The 12438-nt window shown below is 40.3% G+C and overlaps 2 protein-coding genes across 8 annotated transcripts in view; one reads left to right on the forward strand and one right to left on the reverse strand.

The window, feature by feature from the left end:
- Nucleotides 1–1946, reverse strand: part of MED23 (mediator complex subunit 23) — a 60577-nt gene extending 58631 nt beyond the window's left edge. For all 6 annotated transcript variants that reach the window (XM_011998034.1, XM_011998032.1, XM_011998033.1 and 3 more), the window contains exons 1-3: nt 1721–1946; nt 1343–1374; nt 1102–1189 (exon numbers count right to left, since the gene is read on the reverse strand). In XM_011998034.1, the coding sequence (XP_011853424.1) occupies nt 1102–1189; nt 1343–1374; nt 1721–1759 (159 nt within the window). In that variant the 5' untranslated portion in view covers nt 1760–1946. The remainder of the gene's footprint in view (nt 1–1101; nt 1190–1342; nt 1375–1720) is intronic.
- Nucleotides 1947–2128: 182 nt separating this feature from the next.
- ENPP3 (ectonucleotide pyrophosphatase/phosphodiesterase 3) overlaps nt 2129–12438 on the forward strand; it is a 106106-nt gene continuing 95796 nt past the window's right edge. The window contains exons 1-2 of one of the 2 annotated variants that reach the window (XM_011998037.1): nt 2129–2340; nt 11150–11377. In XM_011998037.1, coding sequence (XP_011853427.1) covers nt 11300–11377 — 78 coding nt within the window. In that variant the 5' untranslated portion in view covers nt 2129–2340; nt 11150–11299. Of the gene's footprint in view, nt 2341–11065; nt 11378–12438 lie in introns of those variants that run through there. The other variant, XM_011998036.1, reaches the window with a different exon arrangement.

Raw genomic sequence — 12438 nt, forward strand, 5'->3', positions numbered from 1 at the left:
TGCAGCACACCAACATGGCACAAGTATACATATGTAACAAACCTGCACGTTGTGCACATGTACCCTAGAACTTAAAGTATAATAATAATTAATTAATTAATTAAAAAAATAAAAAAATAAAAAACAAGTAAGAAAGGAAGGAACAAGTAACTCTTGGACTGATAGGGAATTACCTTTAGATTATTATTAGGAGAAAAAAAGTGCTAATTAATTAACAGTGTACATGGTATATGATCATGCTATAAAAGTGTTTCTATACGCATAAAATACTTCTAGAAGAAAACATAACTTGAGGATATTGGCTAGAGACAGAAAAAAGAACAGGTAAGAGAAGAGAAAGAGACTAGTTATTGGATCCACCCTTTTTATACCTGTGCATTTTGAACCATATGAATGTATTACCTATTAGAAAATAATTAAACAAAAGGTTAAAACATGACTGTATTAGCATTATATGATCCATGTCTGGAGTGGCAAATCTTATCATCAGTGGCTGACACACAGTTCTCATTTCCCTACCCATAATACACCATGAGAAGGTAAGGCACTACTGGAATGTGAGCTCTTCGAGGATGACACATTTTGTCTTTTTCATGGATACATTTTCTGGTAGCTGTTCTTTGTTACTTTTACAGTTTGTTTCCTATTTTTACTATAATATCTTCCTATCGTTATTATAGAATCTTGATATTCCTATTGTAGCATCTTTGTATCAATGCTGTGCCAATTCCTTTATTAAGTAAAACAAATGGAATGTGTATCTTTGACAAGTAAAGCTTAACACATCTGTTTTCAAGTGTACCAAATAAATCCGAATAGGATGAAAATGATCTTAATTAATCTAACATAGGGGAGTTTTTTTCTTTTTTTTAACGTTGCACACTGTGCAGCATCAACTTGACTTCTCAACATAGGTTTTCCACCGAAATATACAAATTAAAACAAACGTAAGCCAGAATAAAAAATGATGACAATTTTATTTCTTCCTTCTCAGGAAGATCTTAAGAGCAACATCAAAGTAAATGTTAAAGGAAAAAAAAAAAAAAAAAAAAGAAGGGGGCAAAAATCATCAGCTGAATGTATTAAAAATGAAGTGCTCACCTGAGAAAGACCACCCCAAAACTGTCTGAAGGCACCCAAACAGCTAATTAGTTTTGTCTTCTCATCTTCAGGAGTATCCATAAACATGCTAAAAAAATAAAAATTACATTATTTGTCATTCGTTTTAAAAAGGTAATTACAATCAGAATAGTGGATCTTAGAACCTTCCAACACGAAACTAAGTAAAATCTGACAGATACAATCACATGAAAACACAAAAATCCGCCACGCATACACTCACCCAGGAAAAGCCTCTTCTATAACTTCCGTTTTCTGTAAAAAAAAAAACAAACAAACAAACAAAATGTAAACAATGTTAATTTTTAAAAGGCGCCTCCCTTAGCCAAGTATTACAATGTAACACAGGACAAGTCACCTTAATCAGCTCTGAAACTATCAATACCTGTCGGGCCTGTCACTGTATCGATTTCAAAGGATACAATGAATTTGACAGCAGTTTGAGAATCACTAAACCTCCCGCACGCAACCTCGATGTCAAAACAAGAGAATAAAAAGGGAAGCGTGAGACGAAGTTGCCCAGGCCAGCTTCCTTGGTCTGCTGCCCCCGCGTCTACCCGTCCCCGAGCCGTAGTCCTGGATGGCTGGCAGCTGCACTCACCACCACCTCTTCGAAAATGCTCTGCAGTTGCGTCTCCATCTGTACTATTACCCCCGCCTTTCCGGGGTGCCCGGTAAGGCCCGGGTCAGACCCGAGCTCTGGGAATATATGGGGCAGAGGGTCGGAGACCGCCGGAGGAAACCGTAGCTCTCCGACGTCGCTTCCCTCCCCCAGTGCTTTACCGGGGAGCCTTCCCTCCGCAGCCCAGCCAACTGGAGGAACCTGTACGCAAGACCGGAAGGGCCCGGTACGCTCTGTTTGCAAACCCCGCAGAAACCAGCGGCGCCGCCAGACGGTTCCGTCTGTGGAGAAGGGCAGCCCGGAAGCCGGACGAGAGCGCCCCCAAACGGAACCTTGAGCCCAAGGACCCCGGAGGCGTCATCGACCGCAGGCCGCCACCTCCCGGCTGGAGAAGGAGTTGCTTCCTGCTCGGGACTAACCCGTTTGCAGACTGGGAAATGAAAAGCTTGAAACCCAGAGGCTGCAGCCTGCGGAAAATGCTGGAGCCGCAGCTGATGTCTGTGAGCAGCTGACCTTCTGGACCTCCATCAGCGGCCTGCAGCCAGGAGCTGAAGCCACAGAGACAGTGTCTTCTCAGCTATGATAACCTCAGTGCAAATGTGATTGACTGACTTTTGAATGCCAAACCAATTTTGCTTCTATGGTATAAATGCTACTTGGTCATAATATATTATCCTTTTAAATGTATTGCTGGATTCTATTGGCAATATTGTTGAGAATACGTGTTTTTCTTCATATGCCACCGTCATCACCAACCCCTAAAACATCTGTTATGCCTTTTCAATGATTAGCTTTCTTTACCTCAAAAAGAAAATTGTTGATGAGACTCATAGACATTCAAAGGGCCTTTCACTTCTTTGAGGGTTGTGAAATGCCACAAACTGCTAAGCATGAACTACCTCCTTTGTAGCTGCTAAGTGATGAGCTGATGAGTCCCCATTAGTGGTTTTGTTATACAAGTCTCTGACCTGGCATAAATTTAGTTTTCTAACAACTTTAACATGCACATGCAACCATCGTTGCCCACACAATAGCTACTAAAAGCTTAAAAGAAATAATTCAGATTCCCTGCTGGAGAAAAACTTGAAGAGTTAGGCTTCCTATATTGTTTGCTAGGGTTGCCATAACAAAATGTCAGACTGGGTGGCTTAAACAACAGAAATTTCTTTTCTTGTAATTCTGGAGGCTAGAAGTCTGAGGTTGAGGTTGGTAGGGTTACTTTCTATAGAGCCCTCTGTCCTTGGCTTGTAGATGACCTTCTCCTTGTGTCTTCACGTGGTCTTTCCTTTGTACATGGCTGTGTCCTAATTTTCTCTTCCTAGTAGGACACCAGTCAGGTTAGGGCCCATATAGCTACTCTAAAGAGCTTTAGTGTAGTTGAAGAAGTAGACATTTTAAACTGTAATATAGTGTAATACGTGCAATACTAGTGATGCTAATAACGTGCCAGGGGGAAAAGGAGGAAATACAAATTTTTCTACAGAAAGGGATTTAGAAAGATACCTACGTGAGTTTGCTTACACTGCTGTGAATAGCATACTATAAACTGGGGGGTAATTTGAGTCTGAGCAAACTGAAAGCTGATAATTCAGGCTTCTTGTTCCATCCTTGTCCTATCATGATTTAGAGTGGGGGACTAAAGAGCCAACTGGAAACTCTGAGCAACTGGGCAGGGCTTATCAACTTTAAGCATCATTATAGTGTGGTCTGGGGGCGTTGTTTCTTGGAGAATCCCCAAAGTTGGTATCATCAGGTCTTTCCCCTTACGTTGGTCTGAATCATCAAGGAAGATACATCTAATCTCTTACAAGTGGGTAAAGTACTGACTGGCTGCCAACTGTCTTGCAGCCAAATGAAACAAGAAGCCCAAGTTCTCAGATTATGGTTTGCTCAGACTCGAATCACCCCAGTTTATAGTATGCTATTCACAGCAGTCTGATCAAACTCACATAGGTATCTTTCTAAATCCCTTTCTGTAGAAAAATGTGTATTTCTTCCTCTTTCCCCCTGGCACTTTATTAGCACCACTAGTATTGCACAGATTACACTAGATTACCATTTAAAATGTCTACTTCTTCAACTTGACTAAAGCTTTTTAGAGTAGATACAGAAACTAAACATGCCTGCATTTCTTAACACCTGGCATAAAGTCTGATACTTGGTGGTACTCAGTCATTATTCATTACTTTGGGTAGAATAAAAACATCCGAAGTGCCTTTATTTTATGGGCAAGACTTCCTTTGAGGTAATAGCTATTTCTGGAATGCTGGATGTAGAGAAAGATTTGGAACACCTAAAGAGTCATACCTAGTAAAGTTATTATAATTTATAACAATTGGGTTCACTGGACATTTATGTATGTGGTAGCTTAGACTCCTAATGTTATTTCTGAAACTGTTACAAAATTTTTTCAGCAAGTGTTCATTGAATGTCTTCTAGGTGTTGGCCACTGTGCTAGACACTAGAACAAGACTGCAAGCCCAAACTGACCTAGTTCCTGCCACCACGGAGCCGACATGGCAGAGAGGAGTTTAAAGGTTTGGGAAGATAACTTGGTTCATGCCAAGTTTCAGAGATGTAAACAGGACATGGCCTGTACCTTCTGCTTCATGGACGGGCACCGTGGGAGCACTGTGACACTGAGCTCTACCTCAGAGAGCCCAGGCAGCATGGTTGTTTTATAATGTCTCTTCTGGAGACATCTCTAGAATCTGAGTCATAAATGAGGCCCTCACGAGTACACTAAAAATAAGAAGAGCCTATGAAAACCTGGAAAATGTTTGGAAATCAAATTATTTCTGAGTTTCAAAATGAACAAGAGAGGGCTCCTAGAAATCTAACACTATTAGAGAAGATGTCTGTCCTCGAGACAAAGTAAGAGAAACAGTCTCCCAGGAACCAGAGACAGCCTTAGGAACGCTGATCATTCAGGAGGAAACAATTGCTCCGCCACAGGAGTCATCACATCAGGTTCCTCGTCTCCAAATTGATTATAGATGTTCATTGTGCTGATCAATAATGAGATTTTTACTTATTTAGTCAGAAAATACCTTTTCACACACATAGGTACTGGCAAACAGTGGTATCAAACTGTGACTATTGATTCTACTTTGCCATAGTCATTGTTTGGAGGACTAGAGCTGGACTCTCTATTCCCTGCTGAGGTGTTTGCTTTGTCTCCCAGTGTATACCATTCCCTCTCAGACCTGGTTTGGCACTGCTGACATCAGTCTCACCAAGACAGCCAGTTCTCAATTCAGCTTCAATGTTGGATCTCCACTTGCTGAGGATTAGCTTCTGTCCTTCCTGTACCAACTGCCTACCTGGTTAGCTTTCTGATTGCTTTGTGTGCTTGTCAATCTCCTTGTAGGCTTTTCTGCTTTTTCCTCATGACTGGCCCTCCCTGAAGTTAGTCACCTGCCCATCTATCTCTGGCATTATGTTATTATGTGAAGTCTCCCTTCCTTTGTGGACTCCTTCTTCCTTTTGCTGTTGGACCTGAGCTTAGCATCCGCCTCACCTCCACCACCCTCCTCAGTGTGATTAGTTTCTCTGGGCTCTCCCAGTCTAGCTTGTCCACCTATCACCCAAGCTCTAGCACTGGAACCAGGAAGGGCAGGTTCCTGAGACTTAAGGAAGTAGATGTTGGCAGGCCCCTAGGGCTTTTCTGAGACAACAACAACCCATTTGTTGCCAGAATTCTGTGGACATTGGGACCTTCTGTAACATGAGGAATGTTTATGGTTTACATTGATGGGTGACTTAATGGTAGCTGCCTCTCAGAATGCAAGTGTTCTGGGCCATTAAGCATTAAAATGTTCAGAGTAAAGTTTTCGGAACCAAGAAGGTACAGGTTGTTCTGAAGTTGAAGAAGAAAAGAAAAGAAGGTACAGATTGTTCTGAAGTTAAAGAAGAAAAGAATAGGCAAGGTTTCAAGGTCCAGTTAACTTAGAAAGTGTAGGTTCAGATCTAAGTGACACAGGCAGTCTATTCCAAAGTCTAAGCTGCATGGAAGGTGTTGTTTTGGCTTATGTCCATTGATCAGGTGAACTATTAGGATTAAGGTTTTTTTTTATTTTTTTTATTTTTTTTTTATTTTTATTTTAGATGGTGGTCTTACTCTGCTGCTCATGCTGGAATGCAGTGGTGCCATCATAGCTCATTACAGCCCCAAACTCCTGGGCTCAAGCAATCCTGACCACATCCTCCCACCTCAGCCTCCCGAGTAGCTAGGACTATAGGCATGCACCATAACTCCTGGATAACTTTTTATTTTTCATTTTTTGTAGAGACAGGGTCTTACTATGTTGCCCTGGTGGATCTCAAACTGGCCTTAAGTGATCCTCCTGCCTCAGCCTCCCAAAGTGTTGGGATTACAGGTATGAGCCACTGCATCCAGCCAGGAATAAGTTTCTAGAACTTGAAAGACTCAAAAGAGGTTGGGGTTTAGAGTTCAGTTAGAGGAATTGTTATAGCTGAAAATGTGGCTGTCGACTTGGCAATGCCAACCATCTTCACTATGCCTACTTGTATCATACATAGGTAGATTCCTTAAGGTTTATTCATCTCAGGACCTGAAGGACTAGGATGTGTCCCTATTATCATATCCAAAATTTAGTGACTTAGAGATAATCTAATAATCTCTGATAATTCTGAAAAATGAAGAATTCAATGTCCAGAATGAATTAATTTGTAACAGAGATAGTCACCTACAAGCTAAGCCTTTATCAGAGGCCCCCTGACTTCCCCATCTAGGAGTTTTTTGGTGTGTTTTTCAGGGTTGAAAGAGGATGGGGATACACTTACTATGTATCCACAATTTTTTTTTAATTAAAAATAAAAAGAAAAGGGATGAGGGATGAGGATGAAGGAAGAGAGAAGTGAAATTCTGGCAGTGTAGGACATAAGGAATCACTTAGTAAAGATACAGAGTAAGAGTCAGTAGTACCTTGGTGATATGGTTAGGCTTTGTGTCCCCACCAAAATCTAATCTTGAATTGTAATCTCCACATGTTGAGGGAGGGAAGTGATTGGATTCTGGGGGTGGTGTCCCCCATGCTGTTCTCATGATAGTCAATTTTCATGAGATCTGATGGTTTTATAAGTGTTTGACAGTACCTCCTATGCACACATTCTCTTCTTTCTCCTGCCACCATGTAAAGAAGGTTCTTACTTCTCCTTTGCTTTCCACCATGATTATAAGTTGCCTGAGGCCTTCCCAGCCATACGGAACTGTGAGTCAAGTAAAGCTCTTTTCTTTATAAATTACCCAGTCGCAGGTAGTTCTTTATAGCACTGTGAAAATGGACTAGTATACTTGGTGTACAAAACTGGCATAGAATCAAGTTACATTTTGGAGAATACCAGGAAGAAGCATCTGAAAGGGCAACTGGAGTGTCAGAACCAGGTTAAGAGCAAGCTCTGTGGTGCAATGGATAGTGCGTTGGACTTTAGCCTAGATTGAAAGAACCAGGTTAAGCTCAGCAACTAATGCTGATGCTTTCACTGGTTAGGCCTATAGATGGAATTGGTGAAGTTGAGGGTATACCACACTAATTTTTAATTTTTCTAATTCTGAAACCCAAGCTCACCTGATTGTGGCAGTGGGGAATGTCCAAAATCTGTAAGATAGGGCAGGCTGGCAGACTGGCAACTCAGGCTAATGCTGCTGTTTTGGGAATGAATTTTTTCTCTGGTAAGCCTGTTTTTGCTTGTAAGGACTTCAGCTGATTGGATGAAGTGCACTCACATTATTGAAGACAATTTCCTTTTTTAAAGTCAATTAATTATAGTTGTTACCACATCTACAAAATATCATCACAACATCACCCTAGATTAGTGTTTGATTAAATAACAGGATACCGTGGCCTAGCCAAGTTGACACACACAACTAATCATCACAGCAGGAAGGAAAAGTAGGATTCCTAGCAACTGAAGGTAAGGTAGAGTCAGCGCACTGCCATGAGTGCAAGTAGGCAATCAGAACCCAGAAACCCATAAAAATGGAAGGCACATAACAAATGATTAGATAAAAGCCACAGATCCTAGGAATCCCCTAAATTTGAGACAAATTATGACATAGGTTTGGTCTTTGTTTTTAAAAAATAGGTATGATTCAACAGCAAAATAATCTGAAGAAGGAACTGGTGGCATTTCACTTCCGAGATATCACTAACTAAAAGAATCGTACATAAGTGACCAAGTCCCTTTGGTGGTCCTCTGACCTTATCTGTAAAATCTGAACATCTAATGAGAATAATGACAAAATGTTTGCAGAAAAGAATTTGAATGTAAAGTGTTTAGACTGCCCTGAGCTACATATCAAATCACTAAGAGGGATATTTATTTATTTGTTTGTTTGTTTATTTATTTATTTTGAGACAGTCTCACTCTGTTGCCCAGGCTGGAATGCAGTGGCATGATCTTGGATCACCGCAACCTCCGCTTCCCAGGTGCCAGCGATTCTCAAGCTTCAGCCTCCCAAGTACCTGGGATTAGAGGCACGTGCCACCATGGGCCTGGCTAATTTTTGTATTTTTAGTAGAGATGGGGTTTCCATTTTGGCCAGGCTGGTCTCGAACTCCTGACTTCATGTGATCTGCCTGTCTCAGCCTTCTAAAGTGCTGGGGTTACAGGTGTGAGCCACCATGCATGGCTAATTTTTGTATTTTTAGCAGACATCGGTTTTCACCATGTTGGCAAGGCTGGTCTTGAACTCCTGACCCAGGTGATCCTCCCGTCTCAGCCTTCCAAAGTGCTAGGATTACAGGTGTGAGCCACCATGCCCGGCTGGGATATTTTAAAAATACTGCTGCCTTAGTCAAAACTACATAAGATCATTAAACTGAAGTGGAGCCTGGGCTTCAGAATTAGAAAAATAAAAAATTAAAAAGAAAGAAAAAAAACCCCCAAACTTCTCTGAGTACTTCTAAGTTCATCCAGTGTGGAGAGTCAGGTGCCCACATTATTCAAATTTTTTTTATTATGATTTTTAAACACATGATACTCCATGTGGTTCCCGGAAAGAAATCTGCAAGAACCTGGATTTGGTTGTCTTTATGGCATCTTCTAGTTCTAAAATGAATTCCTTCTGTATCAACAACGAATGCTGATGCTTTTGCTGGTTAGGGATATAGGTGGAATTGGTGAAGTAGGGGGTATACTGAATCAAGGGAGTGATGGAAAAGACGAGCACAAACCCATAATGTCAGAAAGGAAAAGTGGCTCTCGTGCTGCCGATTTATTTTTTATTTATTTTTATTTTTTCATTTTTTTATATTTTTGAGACAGGGTCTCACTCTTGTTGCCCAGGCTGGAGTGTAGTGGCATCATCTCGATTTCCTGGCCTCAAGTGATCATCCCACCTCAGCCTCCTGAGTAGCTGGTACTATAAGCATGTGCCACCACACCTGGCCAATTTTTTGAATTTTTAATAGAGACGGGATTTTGCCTTGTTGCCCAGGTTGGTCTCCAATTCCTGGATTCAAGCAATCCTCCCGCCTCAGACACCCAACGTGTTGGGATTACAGGTGTGAGCCACCACAACTGGCTATTTTTTATTTTTTGTTACAGGGCTTCACTCTGTCTCTCAGGCTGGAGTTCAGTGGCATGATCATGTGACAGGCCGGGTCTCACAAACAGGCAGGCCTCCATAACAACTGTTTCGGCACTGACTGAATGGTTAGGTTAAATATTAAAGACTGAGAGAGCCACTGCCCTTACACAAAAGCTGGAATGAGTAACAAAGGCCCACCAAGATTCTTGCCCAGGTCTTCCCTGGCCTTGAAGCATGAGAAGATAATGAAGGAATACTCACACTCCTTGTGACAAGACAGTCGTCAGGAGATTCCCAGCAGCTGCCGGGTGAGGTTTTCCTGGGGACTCTCCTGAGGGCTATCCCATGCGCAAAACCACACGTCCCTCTCCCTACCCGGAATAACAGAGATCAGGGTGGACACGCTCAAAGGGTAAAACCAGATTGTATACCAGGAGCCTATTATTTTTCTATCTGGGTTTGTTAAGCCGTTTGCCTGGTACTGCCAATAGGGCTCGCTTATATATCCACTTTGCATTTGGTTAAGATCAGTTTTGAGTGGGTTTTGAATCTGTTCTGCCTGAGTGTACCCACCCCCCTCTTGTCTTTGTCTGAAATCTGTCTCTGCTTGTTTGTGTATCTGTCATGGCTCACTGCAGCCTCAAACTCTGGCCTCAAGGGATCCTCACACCTCAGCCTCCCCAGTAGCTGGGACTATTGGCATGCGCCACCATGCCTGGCTAATTTTTGTTGTTGTTGTTGTAGAGACAGATTCTCCCTATGTTGCCCCGGCTGGTCTCAAATTCCTGGACTCAAGCAATCCTCTTCGCCATGATTTTCAGAACTAGTGTGTAAATCCCATGTTTCAGACATGTTTAGTTAGAGTAGTGACGCAGTCATTGTATTTATATTGGAATGCGTTCTTTTCATATTTTTTTTTCTCACTGCTTTTAGGGTTGGAAGAGTTTAGTTAGAGTAGTGTTTTCCAAAGGGTGTACTGCAGTCTACAGGATTCTGATAATCTTTTCATTAGAGAAGAGTACTCAAGCTTTATTTAATCAAGGGGGTTATCATAGAACTCATGTTCCATGGAATCACACTTTGAGAATGACTGCCTTAGGGTCACTGAAAGTAGAAGAGCTTAGCATCCACTATTTGCTAAAATTCTCTTTGGCCAACACAATTACTAATTTAGCTTCTTTCATCACAAAACTGTAACCCCTTTTCAGCATGGAGTACACTTGCTAGGATGCACCAGTCTAGATAAACAAGAAAATAGTGAATTTAAATTGATTAGTGAAAATTGCTTGGATTTGGGGAGTTAGAAGTCTTGGGTATCAGTTCTAGTTCTGGCACCTAGTAAATAAGTAACTTTGAGCAATAAGTCATATATAATAATTTAAATAATCAGAGCCTTAATGTGCTCACCTAAAAACAAGAATAAAATGTTTATAAGGGATATTGTTAAGTTTGACTTGAGCTAATGTGTATACAAACTTGTCAAATTGTGAACACTGTAAAAAGCAAGGCATAATTATCACAGAGCTATGTACTTTATATTGGTTCAGTAGGGTTTCAGAATTTCTACTATAGTCAAAGCACGTTTTGCTATATTGATTTTCAACTGCTATGAAGTTTATAGAAAACCGGAAAGTCTAAAATTTCTGTGACAAGGCTTTTTGTTTGGGGTTATTTTTAAAGAAAACAGAAGATCAGATTGTATTAAAATTTGATGATTGCATTATTCTTGTTATATATGTCTTGACTAGTATTTAGTAAAAGTTATAAGGAAAAAAGGAGCAGTTGTCTGCAATATACTAGAAATGAACTTGAATCTTTTCACACTATTGTTATTACATTTTTCCTCTCTCCAGATTGCCCAATCACTGAAGAGCCGTGATGTTCCTAAACAGTTAAAAGTCAAGCACAGCTATGTAACTCATACAGTTTATCTTTGCCAGACTAGACGAAAGAAGGAGCACTACCGCATTCTGATAAAACAGGTCTATGCAGCTACCAGGATAATGGAATCTATGTTGACTTTAGCAACAGAACAACCTGTTAAGAAGAACACTCTTAAGAAATATAAAATAGCTTGCATTGTAAGTACAATTCTTATTTTTAGTCTTTCCAGTTTTGTGACAAATGTTAAAAGTATGATTTCCCATTTACATTGCTTTGTGTTGCTATTAAAATGTAAACTTTTAAGTAACTGTATTAAGTATTATCCCTTACGAAAACTCTAATGCAAATTAATATCTTAAATCATATTTTACAAGAAATTTGAGTAACAACAAGGTAACATTTCATTAATCTCAGAAGTTGGAATCCATGACAGAATGCTTTGTGATACTGATTTTTTGCATGATTATAACTACCTCTCAATCACTTTTTTATGGCATGAGTATTTTAAGACAAGAAAGTGAAAAATTAAAATAATCATGTCCTATTATTTACTGAACCAACAATTTTATCCTGTTTTACTTCACTCCTAGAGATAGTCTCTTTTGTCTATTTTCTCTTTCTTGTCCTTTTATGTGGTAAGATCTCCTGCCACCACTCCTCAGCCCCCCAAAAAAATTTCCTTGATTTTTTCTTTTTTCTTTATTTTTCTTAATTTAAAATTTTTTTTCTTTTTCTTTTTACTCCAGAAATATGCTTATCCATTTCCTTGATTTTATTACTCTCTCTTTTCCCTTCACCATCAAACTTTTGGGGAAAAGAGAGCTCATTTCATTGCTTCAGTTTTCTCAGCCCCCAACCATTCCTTCGTGCTCCAGCTTTGTTTCTCCTGTACTAAGTCCCCGACTCAAAAGTCAGTCCTCCTCATCCTTTGTCCACTTGAATGTTCATAACAACAATAACTGCCTGGTACTTTCTCATTCTGACTTATTCTCTCCCCTTGCTTCTTCCACCATGACACTGACATTTTCATTTTTGTGACTTTTTCTTTTTCTGCATTCTCCAACAATTTCTCTATTCTCATGAAAATTACAACACAAGCTTCACTAAACCCTATCTAAGATCTCTTAAGAAATCTCATGTTCTCTAATAGTCTTTTTAATTTTAATTTTATTTTTGAGATAAGGTCTCCCTCCGTTGGGATCGCAATTCACTGCAACTTCTGTTTCCCAGCTCAGGTGATCCTCCTGCCTCAGCCTCC

The sequence above is a fragment of the Mandrillus leucophaeus genome, unplaced genomic scaffold, assembly GCF_000951045.1.
Source record: "Mandrillus leucophaeus isolate KB7577 unplaced genomic scaffold, Mleu.le_1.0 Scaffold552, whole genome shotgun sequence".
NCBI classification, from domain to species: Eukaryota; Metazoa; Chordata; class Mammalia; order Primates; family Cercopithecidae; genus Mandrillus; species Mandrillus leucophaeus.